This window comes from Silurus meridionalis, chromosome 25, assembly GCF_014805685.1.
Source record: "Silurus meridionalis isolate SWU-2019-XX chromosome 25, ASM1480568v1, whole genome shotgun sequence".
Taxonomy (NCBI): Eukaryota; Metazoa; Chordata; class Actinopteri; order Siluriformes; family Siluridae; genus Silurus; species Silurus meridionalis.
Genome location: NC_060908.1, coordinates 2,653,868 through 2,678,832, shown reverse-complemented (window position 1 = coordinate 2,678,832; position 24,965 = coordinate 2,653,868). Strand labels below are relative to the sequence as shown.

The window sequence follows — 24,965 nt, the reverse complement described above, 5'->3', positions numbered from 1 at the left end:
AGAGCGTCTAGCTGCTCCGCCGTGAAGATGGTGCGGTGACGTCAGATCCGCTTTTGGATTTGACCGAAGCTCTCTTTCCTCTGTCCTTCTGCTGTCAGGCTTGTCTCAGTAAGTGCTCGCTTGCTCCATGCAAACTGACAGGCTGAAATGCAACACGTGTTCAGGTGTAAATCCCCCTCAATGCACCATGCTCCCTCAGATCTTCTAGCACTGCTTTATTGGCCCCACCATCTCTCAGGGAAAGAAGAAGGATGAAGGCCTACGTCTTTCTGAAACAATTGGACTACTGTAGCACTTTTTTTTACCTGTTTGTTTAATGTCTTTATGTATAAAAAAAAGAAAATGGGCTATAATTCCTTCCAACAGACTTTTAGGCTGATGGTATCCTAACTTTGCAGCCGAGTGAGCAGGTGTTGATTAATTCATCGATAGAGACTCAAAAATTTTTGTATATCACTCTGGATAAGTACGTCTGCTAAAAGCCATGAATGTAAATGTAAATTTTATTACAGTTTTCACAAATGAGATAAATGAAGGTAGAAATTCTAGACTTTGACTTCACACAGCAGATAAAAACATAAATACAATGAAATTTATGCATAACAAGAGCACGTTTTTACAGGTTTTATTTCGTTTTTAATGAAGTTGATAATTATTAATCATTAGTTACTAATATAGTGACAGTAAATTAACATTTATAGAAGTTTTCCAACATGGGAAATTTTCCAGGATGGACTTTTTTGATTTCTGTGTACAAGCTGCATTATTTTTATTTTTTTGGGTCATTATTAACATTAAGAGGAATTTAACAGTTAAATAACACCAAAAAGTCAGAAAAGGTTGACACGCTGCTCATGATTCAATTTGATTAAATTATAATTGGCAAATTGTTGCAGTATACAGGAAATAAAAGACTTTGGAAAATATAATATAACAGCACACTGATATGTCTTAATATTTACTTATTCAACAGTCTTAAACTGCAGTCACTTAGTTTTTTTTAATAAACATGAATTTTTTTATACAACCATTTAATCCAAATTAGATGAAGACATTAATTAATGTATATTATACAGATATATAACATATTAAACAAGAATAAAATAACATTATTTACTATTTAAGCAAACATTAGTGGAATTGAACAGATGTTATAATTGTGATAATCAGTTCAAAGCCCTGTCATATTTATATATTAATATTAATATTACTGCATTGATGTTAACATATGGTCTGAGTTTACATCAAAATACTGCTGATTCTTATAAACTCTTTCAGTAATTACAAAGATTTTTTAAATGAATATTTATTTTTCCCAATGTACAAGGTAAAATAATTTATATATATATAAAATAATATAATAACCTAAAAACATTAGTTAGACATTAGTTAGAGTTATCATGAGGTTATGAGAATTAAAGAGAAAGTCTTACACATAGCAGGCAGGTAATCAGTCTGGAGCATTTCTCCACAGTGTGAGCAATAACAGCAGCACACACAGACGTGATGAGGAGGCTCCACAGGATTTCTACTCATGCCGGACTCCAGACTCGGACCATCCTTAGAAGAGAGTCGTGTGTCAGAAGCTGTGTTTACTTTGCTCCTGTCACTTTTCTCAAACGTCCTGCTGAGAATGCTGTCAATGCTGAAGGCAAACATTTTCTTTTCCATGTGAGCTTCTTCCATCTCCATGGTCTGCTGCGCTCCTCTGCTCTGGGACTCTAAAGAAGCAGACTTTCATATAAAACAGAATCTTTCTGCCTCTCTCTCTCTTCTCTCTGTCTCTCTCTCTCTCTCTTTTTGCTCCTTGTGCTTCGTGTCAAACCCTCCATTTACTCGATAGATTAAAGAAAGGAAACAAAACATAATCCCCCTATACAGAAAGCACAAAAAAGTATAAAGTGGCTGAAGAAAAAAAAAATCCCATCTAATCTGGGCAGTTTTGTGAAGGTGTTAGCGAGAACAGGAGATTCAGCTAATCTGGCTTTGGGCTGAAATGAAATCTGATTCACTGTATCAAATGAGGGGTGCAAGGGTCCCTGAAAATCCTTCTTCTTGTGGATTTAGAAGAAAGATAAATTGTCTGGCATTAGAGACCTTGATTTGTTGACCATGGCGCTTCAAGAGGATATACTCAGGTTAGCGTGTTTGTATGATCGTTACACAAAACCCTGGCTCCATGGCCTAAACTGTGAGATGTTAAACATCATCTGTGGATGGGCTATAAGTGGCATAAACGAGGATCTTGAGCACACCTTATCACTGAAAAGCAGCGTCTCTCGTAAGGCACACCAGCTATTATACATTCCTATTCTTTTCCACAACAAATCCCTTGTAATCATACAAGTCAGAAGCTCTTATTCATCAAGGTATTAATGGATTTTCAAAATCTGCCTTAAGCCGCTGCAGATAAGGAGGGGGGATCAAAAACAGATAACAATAAACAGCTTCCATCATTCGCACAAATATTCATTGCCTTTACATTGTTGGAGTTATAGTCTTTAGTATCTATGCGATCGCTATCTCAGGCTTTTGTGTCCGTCTCAGGAGAAATGTCTCATGTCCGCTTATTAATGCTACTAATTTCACCAGCAAGCCATTTTCCAATCCTCTGTCAAAGTAAACAGCCGAGATTGAGAATATGGGAATGCAACCAACATGTTAAATAGACAGACCTTTATTTTAATGTATTTTCAATGGAAAGTGATTTATGCATTTATCCTCAGTAAGCCGTAAATGGATCCGAAGCCTATTCTGGGAATACTGTATAAGTGTAAAGTGAAAAAAAATGGTTTTGATGATATTCCAGTCCATCACAGTGGACACACTCAATTTAGCATACACAATACACCTCACTGTGTTTTTTTGGGAAATGGAAGGAAATCAGCAAGCCCAGAGGAGAAATAATGATCTCCATCGATGCAAAATTGTACTCAGTGCTGAGAGCAATGACTACTGTACTTTTCTTTTAATCAATAATCAGATAATTTAACACATATTTAACCATACAGAGGCTAATATTAATATTTAAGATAGCTAGAGTCATTATAGCATTATGATTGAATACAGAATTCTTGATTCTGATTGGTCAAAGTGTGTAACAAAATATTTTCTGATATAAAAATCATATTAACCCACTTCTTCTAATATATTATAATTTATGTAGTAACTCTAAACTCTGTAACAAAACAATTGCAATTTACAGACAAATAATCTCCATACAAGAATCTTAGTATATTTTACAACAAAATATTATAACTCTTACTTCTATCTGTCAGATTGAAGAATATCTAAAGAAAAACGTATATTCTGCCCAAATACAATCTAATCTAATCTGATTTCTAATCTTGTTTCTCGCTTACAAATTGTACAGATTATGCTAAGAGACTCAGTTTCCCATCAGCCACTGCACCCTCATCTGTCATGTCACATGATCTCTGCATTTGATTCACATTCACAAATAATTGTGACATGTATATAGCCTCACCTTGCACTCCACTCTTTGGCATTCGTGGTTGTCATGTTTGAACGTTTGCACCTTTAAAATAAATATCTACACTTTCATCCATCTCAGCCTTTATTATGTGATACCGATAAATCACTTTTAATCCCACAAGCTCTTTTGTGTTTTCATTATCCAGTATATTAAATTAAATATAAAGCTATTAAGGTTATTGTTATGTAATGGACTGTCATGTGAATGAATGACTCTGGAGGTTGTTACACAAATAATGACACTCTAATGACTTTCTTTTCATCATACATGCTTTAACTCATGTCTCATCTAAACATTCAGCCAAGACTAAAATATGAAAAGGTAAGTAAGTCAACTGGATTCATGAATCACTCTGAAGGAAAATGAGTCATGATCAGGGAACCTCTGACTGATATAAATATCTGATGTAACCTACACTCTTGTTGGATCAGTGGACTGAGATTAATGGTTATTGATTGGCAGATCACTGAATCATTATCTGAATTGAATCCGCTAACTCCAATGTGTGTGTGTGTGTGTGTGTGTGTGTGTGTGTGTGTGTGTGTGTGTGTACAGTCTGTGTACTGTATAAATTACATTTAATAATTGGACAAACAAATACATAGACAATTTTGATAGATAGATAGATAGATAGATAGATAGATAGATAGATAGATAGATAGATAGACAGACAATAGACTACATCATAAATATAAATTACATTTAATAAATGGACAAACAAATACATAGACAATTTTGATTGATAGATAGATAGATAGATAGATAGATAGATAGATAGATAGATAGATAGATAGACGATAGACTACAGCATGAATCAGATCAAAATTATTTATTATTAATTGGATTTGCATTCGAATGGACAGATAAAGTTTGTGTGAACAATAATCATATTTCTAAACTGGTGTGTGACTCTGATAATTAAACTTGTCCTTCTCATACTTCCTTCATCATCATCTGCATGATCGTCATCATCATCAGGCAAGAAAAGTTGTTTACATGTGATTCGGAGGATATTAAATCACACCGTATCGTATAACCACTATCTCAGCAGACAGACCGACAACATCGATATCGTCAAACATCGTATCGTGACCGTAGAAACTGCAAAATTGTATCGTAATGCAGCATGTGTTTCCTTCAGAATATTCTATATAATGCAATGTGTATTATTTTATACACGTATCAATGTGCATTGAATTTGATTGAGTGTTTATTTGATAGGTAATGTTTTGGTGTTTGGTTGATGTCATTGCTGTATGTTTAAAAACCACAAATTTTTGGTTCACACGCAACAGACTGTAACATTCAAACCGAAGGAGAATTCGGTTTCCGGGTCTTTACAAAAAAAAAAAGAACAGAACGATAGCAAAAAAAAAAAACGCCACACGCGTCGACCAATCAGAGCGCGAGGCGCGTTCCATGGTTGTGAAGTCACACATGCCGGCACGTGTGCCAATGAGGGAAAGCCAGCGTGCCGCTCTCAGCCAATCAGCGCCTTCCAACGAGACGCCCGCGGACCAATAGCGAGGCTCCACGACGGGAAAGCGGCGACGGCATATATACGGGCGCCGTCATTCATCCCGATTTTATATCACACAGAACGAGCCGAAGAGAAGAGACGAGGAGAGTCGGTGTTTAAAGACAGATTGATCGGTAGTAACAGATCCTTCTGTATCGGGCGACTCCATTTTCATCTAATACAATATTTAGGGTAAGTTGTTTATTTTTTTTCCCCCTCGTTCGTCCTACGGGTTCGTTAGAAACGCATTACGTTGTGATTTAATCATATTGGAAGATGGAAGTGGAGGTTTAACAATTACAATTTGCTTCCTAATAATAAGACTATTGATATAATTTGATATAATTTTGTCATTTCACTGACGATACAGCGGGACGTCTCGCGCACATTCTAGCGTTTTCTATAGCTGCTAACGGTTTTGCTAGCAAAAGCCTTAGACTTAGCCTGCGCCTTAGCATAGCTCAGGTCCCGCAATAAGGAAAAGCGATTTATTACATCATTGTTATTATAATTATTATTATTTAAGGTATTTTTTTAGCATTAACAGCGAAAGAACATACAGCTCCATTTTGGTTTCAACACGCTAGCATGATGGATTTATTGCTAGGAAACTATCTTGCTAGCTTTGCAATGCAAATGGTTTGTTTTTACTTTGTAAAAATGTCCTGCGTAACTCCTTATCCGAGACCTGTTTTAATTAATTACAAATGCATTTTAATCACATTTGGTTATTTTAGGGTTTTCTCCCACCTGTATGTCTTTAACCCACGTGGTTTCAAGTTCAGCCCCTTTCCTTGACCCTAATATGTACGAATCTAATATTTTTATACCTATTTCTTATTTCTAGGTCGTAAACTGAGATCATCATGAGATTACTGGGCCTGGTCCTGCTGGTGGTGGTCGGCTGTGTGTACGCCGATGATGATGACAAGAAGGAAAATGTGGGCACTGTAGTGGGCATCGACCTTGGCACCACGTACTCCTGGTAAGCGTGCAGGGCCTGGCCTTGTTTCTTTTTTCATTTCATTCCATTTGGATGAATGGTGTCTAAAACTCCTTTTTTTTTTCTTTAGTGTTGGAGTGTTCAAGAACGGCCGTGTCGAGATCATCGCGAACGACCAGGGTAACCGCATCACTCCGTCCTACGTGGCCTTCACCAGCGAGGGAGAGCGTCTGATCGGAGATGCAGCCAAGAACCAGCTCACTTCCAACCCCGAGAACACGGTCTTCGACGCCAAGAGGCTGATCGGTCGTACTTGGAGCGACTCCTCTGTGCAGCAGGACATCAAATATCTGCCTTTCAAGGTGAGGGTTTCAATCAGGTGATAATGATTTCTGTAGAAATATTGTACCGAAATCCTTGTTTGATGTTTTTTTCCCTTCTTTTTTAAATGGTAGGTTATTGAGAAGAAAACCAAGCCCTATATTCAGGTGGAGGTTGGAGCTGGCCAGTTGAAGACCTTTGCCCCTGAGGAAATCTCTGCCATGGTGCTTACTAAGATGAAGGAAACTGCAGAGGCTTATCTGGGAAAGACAGTAAGTGGTGGTTTATTTTTTTATTATTTGTAAATTAAAATAAAATTATACTACATGCAAGTTGTATTCACCTCATTTTGTTTCTTTTTAAAAAAGGTTACACATGCTGTGGTTACCGTCCCCGCCTACTTCAATGATGCTCAGCGCCAGGCCACTAAGGACGCCGGTATCATCGCTGGCCTGAACGTGATGAGAATCATCAATGAGCCGTAAGCCCCTCCCACATTTTCAGATTCTTGAACGCTTTGATATTCTAATTTCTTGTGTCAAGATGACTTAGATGTTCAACGTTGTTGTTGCAGAACTGCTGCTGCCATCGCATACGGTCTGGACAAGAAGGACGGGGAGAAGAACATCCTGGTATTCGATCTCGGCGGTGGTACTTTCGACGTGTCCCTGCTGACCATCGATAACGGCGTCTTCGAAGTGGTGGCTACCAACGGAGACACTCACCTTGGCGGCGAAGACTTCGACCAGCGCGTCATGGACCACTTTATCAAGCTGTACAAGAAGAAGACCGGAAAGGACGTGCGCAAGGACACCCGTGCCGTACAGAAGCTGCGTCGTGAAGTCGAGAAGGCCAAGAGAGCCCTTTCTTCTCAGCACCAGGCCCGCATCGAGATCGAGTCTTCTTCGAGGGTGAGGACTTCTCTGAGACTCTCACTCGTGCCAAGTTTGAGGAGCTCAACATGGTAAGATCTTTTTGCAGGTCCTGCTAAAATTACATTTCATCCTGCAGGTGAAACTGGCTTTGAAATAATCTTTTGTATTTTGCTTCCCTCACAGGATCTGTTCCGCTCCACCATGAAACCCGTGCAGAAAGTCCTGGAAGACTCTGACCTGAAGAAGTCTGAAATCCATGAGATTGTCCTTGTGGGTGGTTCCACTCGTATCCCCAAGATCCAACAGCTGGTAAAGGAGTTCTTCAATGGCAAAGAGCCATCAAGAGGCATCAACCCTGATGAGGCTGTGGCTTACGGAGCTGCTGTGCAGGCCGGAGTGCTGTCCGGAGAAGAAGATACAGGTGAGGTTTTTGGAATATTTGGAACATTTTTTGTGTAAAATTTGTTGTGAAACTTCTCCAGTTTATAGAATTTAGCTGATGAAGTTTTATCACATCCACAGGAAACATTGTGCTCTTGGACGTGTGCCCTCTGACTCTTGGCATTGAGACTGTTGGAGGTGTCATGACTAAACTTATCCCTAGGAACACTGTTGTACCCACCAAGAAGTCTCAGATCTTCTCTACAGCTTCTGACAACCAGCCAACTGTAACAATCAAGGTTTATGAAGGTAAGATTGTTAAACATTATTTTTACGCTAAACTGATTTTCATAAATTAAGCTGAATGTTTTCAAATAAAAAAATTGTCCCCCCCTCCAGGTGAGCGTCCTCTGACCAAAGACAACCACCTCCTGGGCACCTTTGACCTAACAGGCATCCCCCCAGCACCCCGTGGTGTCCCTCAGATCGAAGTCACATTTGAAATAGACGTCAATGGTATCCTAAGGGTCACCGCTGAAGACAAGGGCACGGGCAACAAGAACAAAATCACCATCACCAACGACCAGAACCGACTGACCCCCGAAGACATCGAGCGCATGGTGAACGACGCAGAGCGTTTCGCTGACGAAGACAAGAAGCTTAAAGAGCGCATTGATGCCCGCAACGAGCTTGAGAGCTACGCCTACTCGCTCAAGAACCAGATTGGAGACAAGGAGAAGCTGGGTGGCAAGCTGTCCTCTGAGGACAAGGAGACCATCGAGAAAGCCGTGGAGGAAAAGATTGAGTGGCTCGAGTCCCACCAGGACGCCGACCTCGAAGACTTCCAGGCCAAGAAGAAGGAGCTGGAAGAAATCGTCCAGCCGATCGTCAGCAAGCTGTACGGCAGCGCCGGCGGTCCACCACCAGAAGAGGGCGGCGATGACGAGAAGGACGAGTTGTAGGTTGCGGCGCGATTCCTATCTGAAGTCGCTTTTTTTCCCCTTACGCCCCCTCCTGATATGCCCTTGCCCTCTCTGGGGGGGAAAAAAAAAGGTGGACTGGTGTACATATTTGCTGTATTTGATGGACAGTTGTGAGGGAAGGTATAAAGGGTTGGGGCAACCATAAAATCACTTACTTCTGGAAAGGACTTTGAGCATTTAGAGAGAGTAAGATGTTGCTCTTCACTGAGGTGGAGATTTAGTCAGCCTGGACTGAGGCTTGCTGCTGTTCTCAGGCAGTGGGAGAGGAGTTCTGTGGATTCGGGTGGGTTTGGGGTGGGCGGGGTTAGACTTTAGAGAATGTGTTGGGTTCTGGGCAGACATCATTGTTCAAGTTATTTATTTAAATCTGGCAAATGCAGAGTTTGTTTCTATTGCAACCTCACAGGAATAAACATTTGATACAAAACTATTGTCTCTCTTCATTGCTTGATCATTTCATCTTTGCATTTTTACTATTTTAGTTCATATATGGGATTATCATTATGCCTCAAATGATCTCTGTATAAGTTTTTGGGGACTATTATAATATAAAAAAAATAATTTTCTGACACAGTAAGAATAAAAATGGTGTTTCCACATCTTTGGCAAAGTTTTGTACAAAAAAACTTTTCTGCTGTAAAAAAAAAAAATGGCAGCTAAAGAAAATGGTGTACTATAATAAATACTAAATGATTTACATGCTTTTTTTTTAGTAAGTAATTCTAGTCAAATTTACCCATCATATATACATTAAAATACATTTTCTATTCTAAATGAACTTTGACAGATATGGATTTAAACCAGAGTTTTGTTTATTATATAAAAAAAGAAGTAAAGCGCATCAAGTTAACACTGTAACCAAACAGTCGTTGAAAATGAGCCCCTGAGTATCCATGCCTCCGAACACAAAGCACAAATGCTTCCGGTCTGCTTTCTCCTCCGGGCTGACGTCTGCCCTTTCCGGCCAAGGCAAGACGCACATAGAGTGGTCCAGTCGGTTAGGTGGAAGGTCACCTTCGAATTTCATCAGAGTCCATCGTTGTTTGTCTGTGACGATAAGAGAAGTGCAATCTTGAGTAATCGTTGGTAAGATTATAACTGCATATTCAGTCCTATGACACATAAGCTTGTATTTCAGAAGTTGTTGCTTTTCTTTACATCTTTTACCAGTGGGAGTGTGTCAGGAATCTTTCTTGATCTACCTAATCTATGTTTGGTTTTCACAGCCACTTGTTATCAGAGTTGTAATAGTGCTGACTTGCATTTTTATCTTTTTTTTTTTTTTATACTTTCACATTCAGTGCAGGTGAAACAAAATGCACTCTATTCATGTACATACTCTGAATATGATCAAAGACAGGACAAGGTTTGGATTCTCAACCTTAAATGATTGCAATACAATTGAGTAAGTAATCACAGCTTTATACAGAAGGGTCTGAAGAGTTTTGACAGGGGTTATTTGTGTAAATTTAGTTACTGGTATTAAATGCAAATTTCTATAATGAAAGAAAGCTTCATCTGACCATTATTACTGCATACATACTAGAGATCTACAGATTTATTACTTTTGCTGATTCATTGACACTTTCGGGATTGGTTTTTCCGGGTTGCGTCTGCACTGGGGCAGCTGAGAAGGTGCGCGGTCTTTATACAGTACAATAGCGGCCTCTAGAGGCAAATCACTGATACAACGTGCTGTTTGTTTTGAGACTAGAGACTTTTCTATATACTTTGTTCTCTCATAGTGCATTAATAAAAGTTAATAAATAAAATAAAAATGAACTTAATAAAAAAAAAATCCTTTAAAAAAAAATCATAAATATCAATGTAAATTAGTACAGAACTTAATTAAAATTGATATTTATGATTTTTTTTCCCCAGTATATATTTAAAAAAACTATTGGTTAATTAATCGGTTATCGCCATGTACGATCCAACCGAGCTATCAATACCTCCATGTATTTTATATGTAAATCTTATGGTAAGAACATGATATCTCTTGTACATACCACTCTGAAACTTGTACATGGAATTGCTCGCTCCGTCTGCCGTCATCCCTCCGAAAATATAAACGTTTCTGCCCAAAGCTACAGCGGAGTGAGCTGCTGTTCCTGGAGGAACGTCTCCTTTGGCCTTCACCCGCTCCCACGTCATACTCTCTGGAAAAAAAACAACAACATGAAAATGCCTGCAAATGTTTAAACTGATGCCGTGGGTAAAGCGAAGTGTGCTGCGTACCTGTATCCAGAGAGAACATGTCGGAATGGAGCTTCTCTCCTGCCATCCCTCCATGGATGTAGATGACCGAACCGACGGCTATGATCACATGACCGTGCCGTGGCGAGGGAGGCTTTCCTTTGCACTCCGGCTGTGACCATGTGCAGGTTACTTGAGAGAGAAAAACAAACACACACACACACACACAAATATTAATTTTTCATTGGAAGAGGAAGACATACAGTATCTCACAAAAGACGTTTCCCCGACAGCTGCCCTGGTTCTAAATATCGAAATCGGCCAGAGAGAAACTCATATCGATCGACCTCTATTACATTTCATATGAATTCAATCTTCAGCGTATTGGTGATATGTTGGACAGGGGAAGCGTCTGCTTAATTATTAACGAATGTCTAATTTGTAGCATAAAAAAGTTTTAAATGAAGAACAGACCTGTGTCAAAGACGTGCACCTGGGGGTCGGTGACCGGAATGGCCCCCGTCTCTCCACCGGAGAAGACGAACAGTCTGTCTCCAACACATGCTGAGTTAGTGTGGTATGTCCTCGGGCTAGGGAGTGTCCCTTTCACTTCCACTGTCCTCCAAGGAGCGCTGTCTGTACAGGGAAACAGAAGAACTAGGTAATAAAATCTACCTTCGAATCGACACGTAATACGGTACAGTTATTACCCGTGGTGTGTAAAACCTGAACGCAGTTCCGGTTAGCGCTCTGTTCGGCTCCTCCGAACACCCACAGGCTCCCGGGATCGCTCTCGGCCACGAAGCAGCAGTGTTCGTATCGCGCCTGTAGACCTTCCCAATCAGGAATGTCCCATTTGTGACTGTCTAAAAAACAATTTGAATCATTTTAATTGTACAACTGAAGTATATCAAATATATGCTTCAAAAATGTTCCAGTGAGATTCCAAACAGCTGTGCAGTGCAGCTGTTGGGGTTAAATATGAAGAGATTTTACCGAAATTTATAAGAAACGAGTGTGAAAAGCTGCCGCTTGGATTCGCACCGCCGACAACCACGATTTGTCCTTTTCCCCCATTAGCTGAGGGCAAGAACGTGCATGTGTGACCCACGCTGAGTCCTGGAGCTTCACCTCGGGGAACCAGAGCATACCTGGGATTAGAGAGAAAAAAGAACGTCAAAACAGTGTCTGATAATAAGTGTGTGTGTGTGTGTGTGTGTGTGTGTGTGTGTGTGTGTGTGTGCGCGCACGCATATACCACTGCTTTTCTCTTGGCTTATCTTCCGGGCTGAGGATGGGCAGAAGCTCCATGAGTCTGGATAAAGCAAAGGAACGATAAACGTAATGAATGTTTGTGGACAGGAGAGTCGGCTGGTGTGAGAATCATCTCAGATCTTTTGTAGCAATAAACATAACTGTAAATGGATCTTCTTCTTCATCGGATCATCCGTCTCCATACTACTCTGTTCTCTACACCTACATTCTCCTTGGTCTTTCTCTTTTCCTCCTTCCTGATGGCTCGTTTCTCATCCTGTCCATCGTCGTCACTCCCATTGAAAATCTCAACATCTTCAGCTCTGCTACCTCCAGCTCCACCTCCTGTCTTTTACTCAACGTCACTGTCTCTAAACCGTACAACATCGCAGGTCTCACCACAGTCCTATAAACTTTCCTTTCTCTCCAGCGTGTACCTCTACCTCTCCAGGCTCTTCTCAACCTGCTCATACACACACCACAAATCACAATATCATCCGTAAACATCATAGTCCACGGAGACTCCTGTCTGACCTCGTCCGTCAACCTGTCTATCACCACTGCAAACAGGAAAGGGCCCAGAGCTGATCCTTGATGCAGTCCCACTTACACCTTGAACCAATCATTCCTACTGCACACTTCACTGCTGTCACACTGTCCTCATACATGTCCTGCACCACCCTCACATACCACTGTATATTTAAAGACCTATTACATTAATTTGACATCATTATTTCTAACAGACGCACCGATTATAAACATACCTGTCAAAATCGACGACACACCTGAAGACAAGATCAGCGAACACTGCTCAATCGAACATGGAGTGGCTCCGTCCCAAATGAGTCCACATTAATAATATAGTGCACTTAATGCTCTCCGACTGAAAACACGACACAGGGCACAAATGTAGGGAACAAAAAGCTATTTTATATCCGTCCGAATTATGTTTCTCTGGGCAACTTGCGCTTCTTCTGTGGATTGTTGTGCGCGCACGTGAATGCGTGTTGGTGAGAAGTGTCTGTCGTCGCCCTCTAGCGGAGGATTTATGAATCGCCCCATAAATGACATGAATTCTCTTCAGGCATCTTTTTATATCTGCCTTGAATTTTATCTGTAGAGAAAAAACTCAACAACAAGGTATATTGAATGAATATTCAAGGAAAACTATGATTCCTCTTTATTGTTCATCACTTGCTTGTAATATATGTTGCTCATTATAGTGATTACTTTGTTTTGCCACAGCAGTCTGATCACTTTACAGCTGTTCTCGACAAATGTTGGATTTTATGACAAAAGTCTGCATGCAATGGCTAAAGTGCACCACACAAGATACAGAAAACCATCAGTGCCTCTTTCTCCCTTCCGACATTATACCGAAGTGACTCCAAATCACCACAAGAGGTCGCTGTTGGAGAAGTTCTGAGCACATGGTTCTCAAACAGCTGAAATTTCTGCAGTTGTGCTTATGTTTTTGGATTAAGGGATTTTTTGATATTCCAGACATTACACAAACCAAGCATATGGAAGGCCTCCTTTGTCCACTATATTCTCTCCTGTTTTCTTAAACTCCCCCTGCCATCGTCTATTCACTTCTGATTTCTCTATGCACCTACTTTCACCCTCTTTTTACCTCCTGACACTCTCTATTCATCCCTTGTGTAAATAAAGTTTAGTAAAAGTAAAAACTCTCTCTCTCTCTCTCTCTCTCTCTCTCTCTCTCTCTCTCCCACTGTCTCTCTCACTGTCTCTCCATCCAGTATATTTTTCTCTCTCTTTCTGTGCCTGTCTGTCTGTCTCTCTCTCTCTCTCTTCTCTCTCTCTCTCCCTCTCTCTCCCACTGTCTCTCTCACTGTCTCTCTCTCTCCAGTATATTTTCTCTCTTTCTGTGCCTGTCTGTCTCTGTCTCTCTGTCTCTGTCTCTGTCTCTCTCTCTCTCTCTCTCTCTCTCTCTCTCTCTCTCTCTCTCTCTCTCACTGTCTCTCACTGTCTCTCTCTGTCTCTCTCTCTCTTTCTCTCTCTCTCTGTGCCTGTCTGTCTCTCTCTGTCTCTCTGTCTCTCTCTCTCTCTCTCTCTCTCTCTCTCTCTCTCTCTCTCTCTCTCTCTCTCTCCATCTCTCTCCCACTGTCTCTCACTGTCTCTCCATCCAGTATATTTTCTCTCTCTTTCTGTGCCTGTCTGTCTGTCTCTCTCTCTCTCTCTTCTCTCTCTCTCTCCCTCTCTCTCCCACTGTCTCTCTCACTGTCTCTCTCTCCAGTATATTTTCTCTCTTTCTGTGCCTGTCTGTCTCTGTCTCTCTGTCTCTGTCTCTGTCTCTGTCTCTCTCTCTCTCTCTCTCTCTCTCTCTCTCTCTCTCTCTCACTGTCTCTCTCACTGTCTCTCTCTCCGGTATATTTTCTCTCTCTTTCTGTGCCTGTCTGTCTCTCTCTCTGTCTCTCTGTCTCTCTCTCTCTCTCTCTCTCTCTCTCTCTCTCTCTCTCTCTCCATCTCTCTCCCACTCTCTCTCACTGTCTCTCTCTCTCCAGTATATTTTCTCTCTCTTTCTGTGCCTGTCTGTCTCTGTCTCTCTGTCTCTCTCTCTGTCTCTGTCTCTGTCTCTCTCTCTCTCTCTCTCTCTCTCTCTCAGGTTGCGAGGTGAAGGTTCAGGTTTCTGCTTTCTGTTGTAATGATCGTGTCTCACATTGTTATGGATGTTTCTACTTTACACAGAGTTTCCTTCTCCAGTCGATCACATTCTCCAGAATCCTCTTTCTATCTCCAAACCTACGGTGAGTTTCACAATTTTCTTTATTTATAAACATTTATTAATCTAAATCTTTCACTCTTTCTTTTATACTCTTTCTTTTTATTTGTTTGAAAACCCTCATGTCACAGTTGATCTTTCAGGAAGTTCAAGAAATCAATGTTTATAATCCAATCGGTTACAAAATTCAAGAACCTCTGTTGATCAGAAAGAGTGATTTCTGCATGAAACATAAAATCAAGCAGGAGAAAATCTGCACTGAATTGCCCTGGCAGACAAATAGAACTTAATACCATCATTCATTTCTTTTTGTTACTACAACATAATATTCTATGTATATTTTCTCTCTCGAAAATACTACGGAGACCGAGGCATGTCCTGAGAGCCACATAGAAAACAGATTAACATGGCAGAGGTAGAGCTGTAACTTCCCTGAAACAGATTTAGCTTTTTTTATTTTGTGCACTATAAAGGCGTGTGTGTGAAAGAGGACATGCGTTATTAGAAGTCAGAAGGGATTTAAGTAAATTGCTAATTTGCTGTTTGTCTGAATGAAAGAAATAAAAGTCAACTATCGAAACCATATTGAATTGCAGCATCATATTTCTTCCCATTCCATATATATATATATATGTATGTTAGTGGTGTAATGATACACAGAATTAAGGGTTTGATACGTACCTCAGTTTGGAAGTCACAGTTCGGTTCAATTTTGTAACAGTTTGGGTGAAAAAATGCAAAACATTCAATTACTTGTCGTTTTTTTTTATTAATATAGTTTTTTATTATTATTAACATTTGTGAACATCAGCAGTTTACACTTTTCCACACTTTTTCATTTTATTGAGTGAAAATCATAATAGTCAACATTTTAACATATATATATATATATATATATATATATATATATATATATATATATATATATATATATATATATATTATTAGATCATTATAACAGTTAATTATTGTCTAATACATTATTTCTTACCAATATTTTTATAATGATCATTATTGTATTATATTCTTTTTACACTGCAATCCACCCATTAGGGTTGCACAAGTCAGTGAACTCTTAGTGCCGGTCTCAAGCCCGGATAAATGTGTAGGACATCCAGTGTAAAACATGTACCAGATCAAATATGCAGATCACGAATCAGACTTTTATACCGGATCGGTCGAGGCCCGGGTTACCAACAACCGCCAGAGGTATCGTTAACCAACAGGGTACCGGTGGAAATTGTGCTGCTGTTGGCCGAAGGAGAAAAAGAAAAGGGGGAAGACGTCTAAATGCAGGTAGTTGGTTTGAAAGAGGCAGATGTAGAGAACATGGTATTATGGAGAACGATGATCCGCTGTGGTGACCCCCTAACGGGAGCAGCCGAAAGAAGAAAAATATGTTTTTTACATTTTCTATAATTTTTATTGCACATAATAACACTAATAACATGGCTTGTTTCGGCACATACCACAAATTCACAAATGCTATAAATCCGTCTCGCAGGGTTGAACTCCTTTGATAAGGCTTATCTTACAGCAATGCTAAACTAAAGCACAGGTGGCTAAGCTCAGGTGCGCTCCTCGCTCTTATTTCGGGGGGTAATTAGCAGCTCGTCTCTTTAGGAGCATTTAATCATTCATGCTGTTGTGAATGAGCCTCAAAGGCCAAAGTCATCAATAATGAACTGTTTAGTTCCACCGGATTAACATAGAAGAACACGGGGACATAAAGAGGGCTTCATGATTCACTGTGAAATCAAAAACTGGATGTGAATTAAAACCGTATTCAGACGACTTTCTGGGAATTTATTTTTTTTCTGATTGGAGGGAAATGTGACTTTTGCCTAGTTTTTTTATTTATAGTAAAATCATTGGTACCAATTTTAGGAACATTTGAATTGAACTATATTAATTTTCTCTATGCAATTTAGGATTTTGTCGTTGTAAAGTGACGAATCCAAAATATCCAAAAAACGGATCCTACCTTTTTTTATTTTAATACAAATGGGATTTCATTTAACTAGAAATCTTGAACATAACTGAAATCATGAATGTAAAAAAACCCAAACAAATATCACACTCATGATATAAAATATTATGGAGCAGCTATGTTTTTTTTTATTTGGAAAGATAAAATTAGGCCATGGCCACAAACCGCTTCTCGCTTTAATGTACAGTTCGAGAATAAAGAAAACTACTATTCTGGAATACATTACTATGTTGAAGGATGAACTTGGAGAGAGGAGGCACTTCAGCGTTGTGGAAAAAACATTAAGGCCATTAAACTCATTGTCCATCATGGAACGATCACACACACACACACACACACACACACACACACACACACACACACACACACACACACACAGACCGACCATTAATCACCAGGGTTTATCTCCAATCCCGATGTATTTTCAGGATCTTTTTTGGAGTTTCCAGAAAGAAGCTCCAGCAATGCTGTTGTCTGTAGACGCTGCCTGCGTTAGAACTTGCCTCCTGTGATGGATGTGTCAGATTTGTCTGCTAAATAACACACAAGTTTGTGTCTAACTAAAGACTGGAAGGAAGCGTGGGATGGATAATGAGAGAAAAGAGAAAGGAAGTGGGTGGAATAAGGAAGGAAAAAAGGTGCACAGGTTTGGCTGCTGCTCTCTAGCTGTAATGATGGGGGGGTGGAAGGAAAGGCAAAAAGCGGCGAGGGAGGAATAATGACAGGAAAGAATGACGGCTGCGTGAAGGTTTCTCGTGGAGGCTGCAGGACTAATTTGGGGATAACAAGCCAACGGCTGCTGCAGTCTAAGGCTCTAACTGACAGGGTGCCCCAAGGGCTGCTGGGTAATCGAAACATTTTGTCGAGAATAGCAAGTTGTCATGTCCGTGTCATGTCCGGTTCTAATGACCACATGGTTCGGTGGTTTTTTTTTCCTTCTTCTTCTTATAGACACCATTCTGTTCTAATCAGGAAGAATGTAACAATGTTTTCGTGGAAAAATCACATGACATTTACATATACAGCATTTAGCAGACACTGTTATTCATAGCAACTGAGGGAACTCAGATTTGCATTGGATAGACATGTGCACCAAATTACAAGTGTATTATTACGATTTATACACTTCAGTCATTCTACACAATCTTTCTTTACATTCAATACTAAAGCTGTGTATGAGATTTTTATGAAATGCCTACTTTCATTCGCTTCTTACAATTAAAGGTCTTAGTTTTAACGAAATTATTTCCTCATTCATTTGCATTTTTTAAAATCTTCTTCTTCTTCTATCGGCTTCTCCCATTAGGGGGCGCCACAGCGGATCATCCGTCTCCATACCCCCCTGTCCTCTACATCTACCTCTTTCACACCAACTACCTGCATGTCTTCCCTCACCACATCCATAAACCTCCTCCTTGGTCTTCCTCTTTTCCTCCTTCCTGGTGGCTCCATCTTCAGCATTCTCCTACTGATATACCCCATGTCCCTCCTCTGCATATGTCCAAACCATCTCAATCTCACCCCCCTCACTAAAACGTAAGCAATTGGGAAACATTTTTCAATAAATCTACAGTTCATTATAAAAAAAATAAAAAAAACACAAAACCAACACCACCACATGTCTGGACTCCAAGTGTTTTCATGCTTGAATTCCAAGTGTATTCATGGTGTCCCAGTGCATGATGTCTCCTCTTCCTGTCCTCTCATTTGTGTCCAGCGTTTGTTGTGCACTTTTATATGAAGAGCAGCCAAAAATAGAGACCTGAATTCCTTTATACCAGAAGAGGATCAGTGCCAGGATCCTCACTGTCACACAGACAACTAGACAGACGCGAGTGTGTGTGTGTGTGTGTGTGTGTGTGTGTGTGTGTGTGTGTGTGTGTGTGTGCTCCAAAGTGCTTCAGGCTTTCCCTCAGACCTCCTGCTAATAAAAACCAAGTGCAATTAAAGCACACAGTGAGCACGTTGGAGATCCAAACATGACCTCAGTGTGCCTCATCTCCCCTGTCCGTCAGCAGCCATGTCCCGCCCCCTCAATTTCATTCGCTAAATCCTGCCTGCTAACCTGCTTTACCAAACACAACACAAACAAATACAATTTTAAATTAGACCAATATAATAATATTCATTTCATATTTATATAATTAATAAAGCAAAATGAGTCAACTGACTAAATGTTTATTTCAACATAAGAATAAAATTAATGAAATAAATAATAATAATAATATCAATAAAATTGAACTGCACTAATAAAAAATATTTTATTAAATAATTTAAATACAATTTTATATAAAACCCTTAATTAATTAAAGGTATTAAATTCATTTTTTGCTTGTTGCAGTGCCTGAAGGCTACTAGTGTAATTTTTTTTGACTGAAACTGAACAAACTGAACAAAAATCAACACAGTGGATTCACATTTATTATTCTATTTAGAAAATAACAGTTTTTATGGTGGTATCATTTTATTTTGTTGTATTTATCCACCACACCTTAAAGGCCGTTCCGTGAAAATATTGTCTGACATTAAACCGGTCGTCTAGCTGTGTTTAAAATCGCTCACTTTCACTTATTTAATAGCAGCAATACACAGTCATTCTCAAAGTACTGTCTCTTATTTATTTCTTAAAATGTACACATCTGTATTAATCACATGAATATTATTGACAACGAATCAACATGATCCTGATCAATCAATAATCGAGGGTATGTGGATGTTTTGGTGTTTATTCAATTTAATGCAATTAAAATCAATTCTATTTTATTTGTATAGTACTTATAACAATATACATTGTCCCAAAGCAGTTTCACAGAAATACATTATTTAAAGACCATAAATGTATCCCTATACCTTCAGCCCTAATGAGCTAACCAGTGGTGAAAGTGGCAAAACCTCCTGAGAAGGTACGAGGGAGAAACCTTAAGAGGAACCAGACTCAAAAGGGAATCCATCCTCATATTTGTGACCCGAATGTCCATTAATTATTATATGTTTATCAACTTCCGGTGAGTGTCAGTGTTGTTCTTCATACTAACAAAGAAAAGATGTGACCATCAGAAAGACTTTAATAGAATTAAAGGAACCTTTTTGTTTCTCATGTGTTGGGATTGCGGCTTTCTGTACATATATATATATATATATATATATGCTTAACAAATAAAAAATCTAGTGCTGGTGCTTCAGGGTCTGAAATAAATTACTGGCAGAAAGAGAGAGAAAGAAGGGGGAGAATGGGAGAAAGAGAGAGAGAGAGAGAGAGAGAGAGGACAAAGATAATAGAAGTTAAGACAGCTAGAGATGATTAATGAGACATGCAGACACACTGAGTGTGGGTTTAAACTGCGAGACCGTCTGGGCTGTGCGACAGCTTCATCTCGCATCCTTTGTCTTTTCAGCCTTCTTAATTTTTACTGCCTGCACGGGGGAACAGAGTGACACTCAATGCAAAACCATGCACTGGTTATATAAACACGTCCCGCTTTTACCAAGTGACAGGCGTCCCTGACGTCTCTGACCTGAGAAGTTAACTTCTCTCAGCTAGTCTTAAAACTCCATCACAAAACACTGCAATTTCTTCTTTTTTTTCCCAATGATAGCTAAAAAGCATTAATGCATAATTAAAGAAAAAAACAATAATATAATCAATATAGTTAAACTGCACCAACAAAGAGCAATGTATTAAATAATTACAACAATAATGGAACTATAATGAGTGAACGTTCAGGGTCACGCAGATGAGGACGGGTTCCTTTTGAGTCTGGTTCCTCCCAAGTTTTCTTCTTGGGGGGTTTATTATTTTTTCCACTCTCAAAATGTACTTTGCCTCATCAGTGGTCTATTTATTTCTGCAAGGCTGTTTTGGGACAATGTGAAAGGCTAAAAGCATTAAACATATAAAATGTAAATAAATAAATAAATAAATAAATAAATAAATAAAATGTTCAATATATTAAGTATTAAAACATATTAAATATAAATAAAGAAAACAAACATCTAGTATACAATATTCAATATGAATATAACAAATAAACAAAATGAGAAATAACCCAAATCAAATAATTATTAAATAATTAAATAAATATTAGTAGATTAATTCAAATAAATAGGACCCACGTAAAAAAAAAAAAACTAGTTTGTCAAACGGAAAAACTAACATCAATGCATTATCTTAAACAAAATTATTTATCTTTACACAAAGATCATACTACTACTTAAACAGCATCAGATGTCATGTAGCTTGCCGAGTTTGCTAGCATGCTAGTTTCTAGTATGATGGTTATATATGCTTTATGGACAAAACTCTATAGCAGGAGATATTTCAGTCCAAAACATTTAAAACATACAGTATCTTAATGGAGTCGGCTTTGTGCACAGGGGCATTGTCATCCTGAAACAGGTTTGGGTTTTAAAGTGAAGGGAAAATGTATTGCTAGCGCATCCAAAGACAATATTGTGCCTCTGACTTTGTGGTAACAGTTTGGGGAAGAACCACACGTGGTTGGAAAAGTCATGTGTCAAAATACTTCTGTTAGTTAATTTGTTAAGCGTATGTTTATATATAAATATAAACGACCAAAACGACACAATGTTGTTTTTTACTTAAAAAAAAAAAAAAAAAGCAAGCTAGCGTCTAGTCTTTAAAACATTGTGTTTTCCGAAAGTTTTTTCTTTACACATCTCCACAGTCATTACACACCACCATTGTCTATAAACAAAACGTAATGTTTTGCCAGTGTTATTTTACCAGAAAAAGAACATGTGAGCTAGCTAACATTAAACTGTAATGTTTTATGTACTGTATATACACTATACGTGTTGGTAAATTACATGAAAATCTCTGTACAAATAAAATCCCAAGTCACATCAAGCAAATCATTTCACTTGCAGCTCAGTTGCATTACAACTATTTAAAAGTTTTGAGTTTAGTCATTAGCAAGTATACAAGACTCCTTGCTAACATCCATCTACTGTATACAACAGGCCTGTAATTAATAAAGCCGTGTTGAATGTTGGAGTTGTTGTTATTGACTGTGCTTATTGTTGCACAAGAGAAATTTTGTGAATTATGTTTTTCTGTCAGTAATTTTTTTTACAGGTTCATTACAATGTGAGAGGCATTAAACATTTCTTCAGGCTGGTAATTATGTCATGAACATCTCAGATTTCACTCATTTTATCTCTACAGGGCAGCTCCGTTTAACAATCACGGTTAGAGACGGCGTCCTCGTCATCGACGGTGAGTATATAAACATAATAAACTCTATGATTCAGCACTTCGCAGCGACAAAGAAACCAAAGATTGTTTATATTTATTGAGACCTGTCGACTTCCAGCGACTACTTTTTTTGGTGACTTGATGTAGATGTGTCCAGTGGCAAGACGAAGATCAGAACATTTTTATTTATGGAAATATGGATTGATTTCAAGTCAAAGTGAACTTTACTGTCATTCAGCCAGGCAGCAAAGTGTAAAGCAGAACGAAGGTCTAAAGTGCAGATGTAACATTTAACAGTCAGCATCCAAGACCATAGACAACAAATAGACAGCACTAGACACACAGTACTAAAATACAACACACATAGATACCACACACACACACAGAACAAATAATGCAGGTCAGCACAAAGTCTTATTGCATGGTAAAAAATCACATTCTAAGGTTTAGTGCAGGAGGCAAAAATGTAAACTATGTGTGATTAATATATAAAGTTCTCAAGTGCATATCCGTCAATTAAAACCGTCCGTGTGGAAACATAGCAAAAGTTCCATTTGGTGTCCTGATGATTTTCATCATTTAAAACACCATCATTACTTTAAAACATTTACAAGAATATTTTATCCTTATGCTCTATGTTGAGTTTGGTTTCACTAATAATAAACATACATTTGCATAAAGCCTCCATATTTGTCCATGTGTATGTTGATTAGAGTTTTAAAAACTTGAAACGTATTAATTTAAGGTACATTTAGAAGTTTTTTTAGAGTTTTTAAGTAAAATGTAATATTTTAATCGATTGACAGCCCTAATATAAAATATTTGAAAAAAAACGTTACATGGATTCCACCATTGCATTGTGGTTCCCCTGGCAACATGCTCTCATATCTGTGTTCTTTTCTGTTATAACCCTGTCTTCTACCGTCATCTTGGTATTACCTCATTGTTTTACCTTTTTAGTGTTACTTCTTCATTAGTTGTCGCATTAACACTTTGGGATTGTTGTGTTTTATTGTATGTATTCTATGTTTTTGTTTTAATGGTTCAGATTCACTGCGTCCTGGTTTTGTACCAGGACGCATAAAATATTAGCATAATCACCTCGATATTAGCCAAAAGAATTCAGGACCTTCTCTGTGTCCTGGCTGCTTGATCAGATTTGGAGTTAAAGTCAAATCTGCTTCATTAATATCCATGAGGAAATATGAAAAAAGTGTGAATATTTCATGCGCACTCTAAATGTGTCAAGGAAAGTCAAATGACTTGAATGTAAAAATACATTATTTAGCTCTATATAACAACATTATCTGATTCAAACATACTTCTCAGGACTTTTCTGAAGGGATTATGTCATATTTCTTTACTTTGTTGTTATTTTGACTATTGCAGTAATTGAGGCTAAGGCTCTTGGGGGAAATGATCAGGGAAAGTGTAACTGCTACGTCAAGGTGAGATACAAATTGTATCTGAAATTTGCCTTATAGGACCGAAATCAATTTCTAGAAAAGTCTCAAAAGGCAAATGATGTATCTTCAAAACAATATTGATATATTTTACATGCTCTAGCCCGTGTTTTATCTGGTTTTCTTTCTCAGCTCGGACTGGCACCAGACAGCGATGCTGGAACTCGCAGGAAGACTAAGACAGTCTCTGACTGCAGGAGTCCACTTTTCCAGGAAACATTCTCCTTGTAAGACCAAGTTTTAGTAACTCGTAACTCGTAAGTTTTAGTTAAAGGGTTTTAACCTTAAAAAAACCTTAAAGGAGTCAAAGTGGCCTATTTTGAGGTTAAAACCCTTTTTAAAGTTTGGTAACTCATGTATATCTGAGATGAATCAGTTTTCTCTTTCCAGTGCTGTCAGTGATGAGAAAAAGACAAAAAGGCTTCTCTTCACCGTGTGGAATCATGATGGAGCGAACAGGTATTCAAGCTTTATCGCAATGATATAAGATGTTATCCTGATTGTTTTCAGTAGAAAACACAGAGGCTACATCTACAGTCATCCGGATAAATCTGAAAAGACATTTTTGTTTTCATGTTTTCCCAAAAGTTGCTCATCCACACTGAAACATCTGAAAAACGTGCACGTCCATGTAGTGCGCATGAGCAACCTGCTTCATTTCCGCCTGCCGTTTTATTAATTAGCGGCTCTTTGAAACATCACGGCAATGACTAAAAAGTGTCATTGTTTTCGAAATCCTCCATTTTCACAGTCCACATTGCGACACAAACACAGTGTTTTCAAGCGTTTTTAAAAAGTTTGTGTCCTTTGACTGGAAACAGTGTCTCAGTGTGGACTAAAGAATATAGAATTGGTTCAATGAATGTTTTTTTTCATAGTTTTTTTAACCTTAGAACCCTCATAGGTCTCTGATTGATTTTTTTTTGGTTCCTTCAAATTATGGAGTAGAGTATCTCCAATATTCATCAAGATTTAATGAAACAGATCAAACCCCCACATATATTAACCCACTCTTCCTCTTTTTCTGTATAATTTAAATACATGACTCATATCATATATTATTTACTTGACAATCCTTGATATTAAATATTGACTTATTTCTAACCGCTCATAAAACCTTAGGCTGCAACATAAACAATAGGAAAATATAAATGTTTCGCTGCTACACAACATATTGATGCAATTTCTCGCCTTACATATTTCATGCATGAGAGATCTCATTAGTGCCGGCCCAGTGTCCTGCCTCGTAGCCTTTTTTTTCATGGTTTGTAACTGATTTATTTTCCTCGGAGGAGGAATAATTACTGTGACCAGAAGAGCGCAGCAGATTCCTTTAACCTCCAGGGTTCATTTACATGTGTGGGACTGCGGATCGCAAAACCCTCTGCCTCCAGAGCTGCTCTGACATGCAGAAAACATTATATAACACCTTTGAAGTCATCACACAGAGCCGGCTCTACTGCATTTTAAGTGCCTATAATGTTTTTTAAGAAGAACTGCATATTCAGTCTCCTTTCCTCTCATATATATATATATATATATATATATATATATATATATATATATATATATATATATATATATAT

At 38.5% G+C, this 24,965-nt stretch overlaps 2 protein-coding genes across 2 annotated transcripts; one reads left to right on the top strand and one right to left on the bottom strand.

Moving 5' to 3' along the window:
• The first annotated feature begins 5,051 nt into the window (after positions 1-5,051).
• Positions 5,052-8,945, top strand: hspa5 (heat shock protein 5). The gene is given in 10 exon segments (XM_046838911.1): positions 5,052-5,207; positions 5,863-6,000; positions 6,089-6,320; positions 6,414-6,551; positions 6,648-6,760; positions 6,854-7,176; positions 7,179-7,243; positions 7,338-7,575; positions 7,677-7,844; positions 7,935-8,945. Coding segments are annotated over 9 exon segments (1,959 nt in total). The 5' UTR covers positions 5,052-5,207; positions 5,863-5,881; the 3' UTR covers positions 8,498-8,945.
• A 363-nt stretch (positions 8,946-9,308) lies between these two features.
• Positions 9,309-12,964, bottom strand: rabepk (Rab9 effector protein with kelch motifs). Its single transcript, XM_046838912.1, has 8 exons — positions 12,733-12,964; positions 11,973-12,029; positions 11,711-11,865; positions 11,425-11,580; positions 11,189-11,350; positions 10,757-10,906; positions 10,528-10,677; positions 9,309-9,565 (listed from the first exon to the last, which is right to left on the bottom strand). The coding sequence occupies exons 2-8, from the start codon at positions 12,023-12,025 to the stop codon at positions 9,360-9,362; spliced, it is 1,032 nt and encodes a 343-aa protein (XP_046694868.1). The 5' UTR covers positions 12,026-12,029; positions 12,733-12,964; the 3' UTR covers positions 9,309-9,359.
• Positions 12,965-24,965: the final 12,001 nt, after the last annotated feature.

Excerpts from the sequence above, each read along its gene's own strand:
- rabepk (XM_046838912.1), bottom strand. The coding sequence starts at position 12,025 with ATGGAGCTTCTGCCCATCCTCAGCCCGGAAGATAAGCCAAGAGAAAAG. Across the intron at positions 11,581-11,710 it reads CTCGTTTCTTATAAATTTCG|ACAGTCACAAATGGGACATT; the intron begins GTAAAATCTCTT and ends ATTGTTTTTTAG. Across the intron at positions 10,907-11,188 it reads GGTGCACGTCTTTGACACAG|TAACCTGCACATGGTCACAG; the intron begins GTCTGTTCTTCA and ends TTCTCTCTCAAG.